Source organism: Austrofundulus limnaeus, unplaced genomic scaffold (genome assembly GCF_001266775.1).
Source record: "Austrofundulus limnaeus strain Quisiro unplaced genomic scaffold, Austrofundulus_limnaeus-1.0 Scaffold613, whole genome shotgun sequence".
NCBI lineage: Eukaryota > Metazoa > Chordata > Actinopteri > Cyprinodontiformes > Rivulidae > Austrofundulus > Austrofundulus limnaeus.
The window spans coordinates 95,683-103,560 of NW_013953015.1; the positions used below are offsets into that span (position 1 = coordinate 95,683).

General features: G+C 39.8%; 1 protein-coding gene across 1 annotated transcript in view; it reads right to left on the reverse strand.

Annotated features, from left to right (window-relative positions):
• si:ch211-132f19.7 (adenylate cyclase type 8) overlaps positions 1-5,467 on the reverse strand; it is a gene marked incomplete in the record, with an annotated part of 42,190 nt that extends 36,723 nt beyond the window's left edge. Inside the window, 5 exon segments of the mRNA XM_014027075.1 lie at positions 87-315; positions 394-633; positions 717-914; positions 988-1,301; positions 4,362-5,467. Of these exon segments, the coding sequence (XP_013882529.1) occupies positions 87-315; positions 394-633; positions 717-914; positions 988-1,232 (912 nt within the window).
• Positions 5,468-7,878: the final 2,411 nt, after the last annotated feature.

Below are 7,878 nucleotides of genomic sequence, written 5' to 3' on the forward strand. Positions count from 1 at the left end.
AAATAAAATGAAACATTAAATTAAAAACAAATCAATTTAAAAAAATCCCCTTTACAGGTGAAACAGAGAAAGAAAAGTTTCCAAACCTTTCTAATGACAATCTGGTCGCTGTAGTTTTTGCTGACGTCCACAAGGAGATGCAGGGTTGAGGTGGTTGCGCCGCCAACGATGGACCAGAGAAGTGGGAGGGGCAGCAGTGTGTAGGTTGAGAACAGCGTAAAAAATACGTACCAGGAGTGATTCATCTCACTCCAGGTGAAAACTCCAACCAACACCTGGACGGTCTGAGACGCCCAGCTGACCATTGACAGGAACCTAAGAGAGGACCAACAGGCGAGACTACACTCTGACTCCGGACTAAATAAAACAGGGCTTCAGGGCTTCTCAACATACCTGAGCCCCTGAGGTGACATCATCATCTCCTTCTTAACCAGCGACAGCAAGAACATCCCCGCCCACAGGACAACCGTCAGGCTCGTCAGCCAATCACAGGCCACACCCCCCCAGCCCATTGGCCATGTTAGCAGCGAGACAAAGAGTCGGGTGAAGATGTCAATAAGGTTGGTGACGACCAGCGAGGTTCTTCTCTGAGCTGAAGAAAACTGCTGGTAGAGCTGCTCGAACTCCTCAGACCTGAAGAGTTTGGACCACAACGATTATTAAACACTTTACTTTATGAATTTGATGTTTGTGCAGGCTTGTTTGTTAATCCGTACTTGAACGTTAGCTTTAGCGTGGGAATGAAGACTCCTCGGACCGTTGACCCATATGACACAAAGAAGTCAGAGTCGGTAAGTGAGCGTTGTTTGGTTTGGTGTTCCGCCGAGATCTTCTCTGATGTTGGATGAATGCGTGCCGCAGACGAGCGACGCTTCTGCCAGAAAGTCCCACGTGATGACTTGTTTCGAATCTGCCTGCAAGGCAAAAACAGAGGCTCACCGTTAAGCTTTTTACCTGCAGTGTACCTGTGATGACATCACTGTGTACCTGTTGATGTCTGCGATGTAGGCGTCAGTGACGGTGATGCGGTGTCGACCCCTCTCCAGTCCTCCGGCCAGCCTCAGGGAGTACAGGTTGTGCTGGTCGATGATGTTCCTGACTGCCGTCTGCCACAGCAGGTGCTTCCTCCGCAGGCCGTGGGCAGGGTTAATGTTTGAACTGATGGTGATGTCACTGGGCTGTCGTGCTGCCTCACAGTCCCCATTTCTAAGTCCAGTTTTGGTGTCGGCCATGGTTACATGAGGCAATTTCAACCCTCGCAGCTGCTAAGGGGATGGCAGTGTGCCTCCTGGTTCTGATGGCTTCAGAGTCAAGATACAAAAACAAGCTAGTACATGTTCGCTGTACAACTACAAAATCAAAAAAATTATACACAAAAATCCTCCCCAATTTTTCCTATCTAATGAGGTCTGCCTGAAACACCAACTTCCTTCTCTGATGCCCATCTGGAATTTGGGACTTCATTTTGTAATAATGTAAGCTACAAAAGAGCTGAGCTCTTACTTTGAAAAGTACCTGAGATTTATTTGGAAACTCCAAGTTCAAACCCCTTCCTGTTCTTTTGTTTGTGTCTTAAATCCTGCCATCCCTCTGACTTAATCCTCCTGAACATCAAATACATTAAACATGATGTCTGAAATGAGATCTGTGGTGAAACAGAAGGAAATGTAGCATGCTAGGCTAGGTGATATAGAACACCCAGAATCTGTTGAGGCAGTTGTTGCCATGCAGATTCCCACCATTTTTGGGAAGCAAAAATGTAGAACTTCAGGTGGAAACTGTGCAAAATCATTTAATTGGATTGAAATGTATTTGGATTAAATAATCCAAATTTATCATTTATATGTGCACAACATGAATTATCAAATCATGATGAGCATTGCACCAGGCTTTTATTCAGAATAGAAGCACTGGCATGTGCAGAGACGTTTTACTGTACGTCCGTGATGAACATAAACAAACATTAAAATAAGCAAACACTGAAATACCCTGGGTTTCTACAGTTTTGACCATCAAGGCATTCGATAATTTGGTGCTTTTTCAAAGTTTCTAATAAAAACATAACAAACCAATTTTGCATCCCTGACATATTAGCAACTAGCCAGGTGGAAATATGTCAGGTTGACATGTGCAGTCAGGTCAGTTTTCCACAACTAGAATAGTCAGATCAAAATAGTTTTTGCAGCAGAAGGTTCTGATGGTAACATTTTCATTTTTAAGTTTCGGTCACTTCCTGTTGTCAGGGGGCGGGGCTTTGGTGATCTCATATGACCACATGGTATGGTATGGTCAGGCACGCAACATGGATGACTCCTACCAATTTGGTGTATTTAGCCTTTCTATGTGAAAGTTACAGCTTTCTGAAATTGTAACGAAGGGACGGACAAAGGGACAGACGACAAAGAGCATTTCCAAGTCCCCCATCTCGGCAACAGGAGGCAATAAGGGATGCCCACCACAGGTCTACATCATGTAAGGTGGGGCACCCGCAGCAGTGGTATGTTTTTATGCTGTGTTTTTAGCCAAAGTATTATCAAAAAAGCAATCAGTCATACTTAAAGTTTGAAATGCTTAAGTGCAGTTAATTAAACTTAAATGAAATCTATGCAGAGTGCACAACAATTAATTCAATTAAACAATTTCATCAATTAAAATTATTAAAATTTTATGAGTTGGTTGAATGTCATGTTCTGCAGTTTATGTATAAAGCTTATAAAAATGTGTTACCTTCAAACATCCAATCTATTTCTGTTAAAAGGGAAAGCTGCTATAATTTGATGGACTACAAATGTTTGTTAAAACAAAAATCCAAACAAGTTTGAAGGACAGATGCACTTCAGTGAAAGGTATGAGGCTATGGAATAATCTGGAAAATTATTATAAAAGCATTGGATCGATTAATTCCTTCAAAAAATGATCAAAGTAAATTTGTTAAAGAAATATGAAATTGTTTAATTTGTACTTGTATGAGTTACTGTATGGGGAGCTGAATTTTTGTTTTAGTTTTATTTGGTTTATTTTGGTTTGAAATTAATATATATTTTTTTGTAAGTAGGAGCAGATATAAGATTTTTTTCTTCTGCTGCTACTTTTCATTTTATTTGATTTGCATTGTTAGTTGTATGGAATGTGTTTTGTTTTGTTTTGTTTTTTAATGAAATGAATAAACTCTATATATTAAGTTTTAACATATACTAAATAAATTGAGAATTTGATCCATTTATGGACATTTAAGTAAATACGAAACACATCGCAAAAGCCATATTGGTTCAACACAGGACATAACATTTAATGGTCAAAAAAGGAGGAGTCCTTATTTTATGGATGACAACCCAAAAAGTTTGGAATGAGCAACTGTAGACAAAAAGGAAAGTTTGTAGTATAAGATGTGTTTTGTTTGGGAAAAATGCTGAAATAAAAAAAAATCTATACAGTTCTGCTGTAGAACGTGTCTGAGCGTTCTGCTCTGAACATGGCTGGTTTTTACCACTTGCTTCAACCATTTGACGTCTGTGGGAACATTTATCAGTTTTTAGTGAAATTCTGTTTAGGCTCTTCAATATTCTGCTGCCAACAGGCAGAAGTCACTGATCAGGGCGCATGCTTTCATGTATGTTTTTAATTGGGAAAAATATAAATATATATTAATAATAATATATATTTATCAGATATTAGATAAATTAATTATCAAGACTCAAGGAATGACGAACAAACAGCAGTTCTGGCTGAGCTCTCTTTTTACTTGCCGCAAGGAATTCATATACAGACATGGTACAATACATACGATGTCAAGAAGATGAATTGTATTTCTGTACAACAGTCAGGTTTTTAAAGAGTCCCCTTCAAAGAGGGCTGAGTGTCTTCCTGTTATATGACCATGCAATCTCCTGTTCTCCCCAGGTCCTCGATTTATTTTACCCCGACCCACCTGTCTAACAGCGGGTCATAAAAGTAACTCTACTCTGCAAGCTAAATTAACAAGTTACAAAGATAAGCATTCACATCTGTGTTTTTACACACAACATTCCCATCCACAAGCCATGAATTCAGTTAAAGTAAATCAACAGCATTAATATATGTTGTAATTAAACGAACCATAATATTTTAGATCACAATTTAACCAACAGATATAAATAAGACGTAAGAAGAAATCAGCACTTTAAGAAGTGCTTTAAATTTTATGAACCTTTGATCTTTTAACTACCAGTGTCTCAAACACTGCTTCGTTGTCTCCTGTTTGCGAACAGGTGTTCAGGTCTTTGTTGGACTTTCTGAGAGGATTATTAGATCGGATGGTTCAAAAAGAAGCAACCTGAAGAATTAAATTTAGTTTGTTGTGATAAAAGATAAACTGTACTCACAGGTTTCATGTAATTGTCTGAAGCTGTGAGAACTCCTGCTTCAGTTTAATCCATCATCGTCTTCTTGAAGTCGGCGTGTCTTCTGAGTAATCTTCTTACTCTAGTTTCTTTATGTTGAGACTTTTTATTATCCTGGTTCTTCTGTCACTCTTCAGTCCACATCAGTCGACTTCTTCAGCTTCATTCCTCACAGCATCACTGGACTGAAAAATTGCTTTCTTTAAATTCATGTTTCTTTTAGCTGGACATGTAATTTCCTGTTCCAAGTTTCTTTGTTGCGTTTCTGTCTCAGACCTCTGGGTGTTGATGGGTTTGTTATTCAGAAATCAACATCCAGTCTTCACTACGCTGATAAAAAAATAAAGTGAAAACAACAAAGCTGTCAGGTCGTAGCTTGCGTGGTTTCCAAAACTGAGAATAAAGACCAACAAGAAGCAGAGCAGAGTCAGACTGAGGAGGAGCAGCAGATCAGTGGAATGATCTGATGTTAAYCAACAGATGTCTGAGTGCATCGGTAATCTCATCAGGATCCTCTGAAACAGAAAAAAAAAGGCCGGTCATTAATGGGTCAGATTAACCATGTGGTGTGTCTGATCGCTCAGGTGCCTGATGGGATTAGCAGACTTCCAACCAGGTCAGACCATGTTTGTGTGTTTGCTCTGAGGGTGACAGGAGGTAAACCCTCACAGATTGTTGGATACGTGAGAAGATGGCCTGTAGTTCAAGCAAGTCCAACAGTTCAAGCATGAGGGAACTGGAACGAGGGAAGCTTACTGTGGCACCACCTGGTGGTACAACCCCTGAGAGGTTCTGTTTCCGGAAGACATGCTGCTGTCTGGATGGTGCCTTTGGCCCTTTCCCAATCAGTGGCTACACACTTGCCCTACTCCCTACAAACTACACTCGCTGTGAAGCCCCCTCGCAGCTGAACTGAGTCCCCTTGATGGCACTGTATACACCCTCCTCTTTTGAGACGGGCTCTCATCACGCCACCGGAACAGGAAGCTGTCGTCACCACGGTAACAGTCCAACCTCTGGCAGCGACTGACTGCAGAACAAACTTTTTTTTAATAGGACCAAAAAATAATAATTGAATTAGGCCCACATTTTAGAATTTTCAGAAATGAATATGTATTTGTAACAAACACAGTGTGATAACTTGTCAAAATAATAGCACTTTTAACATTTTTTAAATAATTTATTTATTTATTCTTTATTTTTTAAATGTTTCTTTATTCTTTTTTTAAATGTGGACCATGGTTCTGTGTCTTTAATAAAGTTTTAATTGAATTAAACATGATTTATGTGAAATTATATTTGTTGGTGAGGTGTTTACTTAGTAAATATGTGTACAAAACAAATGCGGAACTTATATTTATACGTCCGTGCTCCATGTCGACCACTCTTTGGTGCTGCACCTGCTGATCAAGTCTGCACTGGATGTAGACTCGCTGTGGAGGGCTTAATAAGCCACTCGCCCTTGTACCCAATTGGTTTCAGATGGGACTTAATATGGCCAACCCTCCGCGGGAACGCACAAACTGAGTGAGCAGGGAGTAGGGCGAGTGTGTAGCCACTGATTGGGAAAGGGCCTGAGTCAAGAAAGACCTCACTGAGTCAAACCTATTTCTGCAGAAAGTATTCAGACCTCCTTCACTCATCACTGTTGGGGTATTGGGTTGTAAATCCTTTGAAACTCGGTCCGGTTGGATGGGAGCTGTCGGTGGAGCTATTTTCAGGTCTCTACAAAAATGTTGGATGGGGTTCAGGTCTGGACTGTAGTTGGTCAGTGTCTCTGAGACATCCTGGTGTGTCTTCACCTTGTTTCGGGTCATTGTCATGCCAGAAAGGGAAACTTTGGTCCAGTCTGAGGTCCTGAATGGTAAATGGACTGTACTTGTATAGCGCCTTTCTACCCAACCAGGACACTCAAAGCACTTTACAATCTGTGTCCTCATTTACCCTTTCACACAGCACTCTATTAGGTCTCTACAAAGCTAACATGTACAATCAGCTATGGAGACTAATCAGTGCCAATCACATTCATACACTGATGGGACACATCAGAGGCATTAGGGGTGAAGTGTCTTGCCCAAGGACACAACTGAGACAGCTGGACGTGGGATCGAACCRGTGACCTTCCAGTTCCAGGACAACTCCCCCTAACCACTCTGCCTCTGAACTCTGTAGAACCAGTGTCCTTCTCCCTCAAGCTGCAACACCCACTATGCTGCCATCGCTTCACTGTGGGGGATTGTGCTGAGCACGTGATGATTTCCTCCAGACACAAGGGTTCTAATTTACCCTGGTAGAGCAKGGGGTGAGGTGTTGGGGCGCTATTGCAGCTTCTGCAGGGGAGCAGATACAGTGTAGTGGGAGGAGGAGGGAGCAAACTTAATATGTCCTTACAGGCCGGTGGTCAGACGATCTGTGCTACGTTGTCAGATTTTCCTACCATAGCACGGCTCGATAGCTAGGTCTATCTGTTGGTGCTACACATCGAAAACTGCTACCGTCATGTTTGCAAAAATATCATCATCGGATAACATTCACTGAGTGACTGTGTTACTGAAATGGAAGCTTAGGAGTTATGCTTAGCATAAACAAAGAGTCATTTGTTGTTTACAGTATAATAACGATATTACAGACATCAAACTAAAGCCATTGACAAATATGTCAATGCACTTTTAAACAGCTTTATCATTACATAAATCCAAACCCACTGCAGTATAGCTCTGAAAACCTGACATCTGAGTTAAATAGTAAAATATCCTGGATTTCATTACAAACAAGCAACAACATCAATTTTAACATCAATTTAAATTTGAATTTTTAATGTCCATCCATCCATTATCTATACCTGTTTCTTCCTTTCAGGGTCACGGGGTCACTGGTGCCCATATCCAGCAGTCACAGTGCGAGGGGCAGGGCACATCACGGACAGGTCACCAGTCCATTTTTATTAATTTTTTTATTGTTAGAAAAAAAATCAATAATAAAAATACAAACTATAAAGTTGGCGTTCAGGCTGCTTTTATTCATTCACATACAGACATGTAAAGATATAAAACTATAAGAATGTGGTTTGTGTTTGATAAAAAGATCAGCAAATCTTTTTATCCTCGTAAACGTTCATTTTATGGAAGAAAATGTGTCAAAAACTGATCTTTTTTAATTTAACGTGAAATGAATTCTGTTTAAAGTGCAAAAATGTTTATTAAGGTCAAACTGAATAAATAAAATCTATTCTACAATTAATTACATCACTTTTCAGGAAACAGGAAGAGAAATATTCACCTAATCTTTAATTTATTTAAATAAAATTCTAACAGATTTAAGAGATTCAATTATAGCTTGGTTTTATTTTGACAGTTCTGTTGGATGTTTAAAACCCGAGATTCAAGACACCAAATTTAAAGATTTTATAAGTTTAAAATTTTACAAAATTAGAATTTGGAAAAACACAAATATGTGAGAATTTAAGTCATTTACAATAAAAAGGTGCAAATTGTATTAA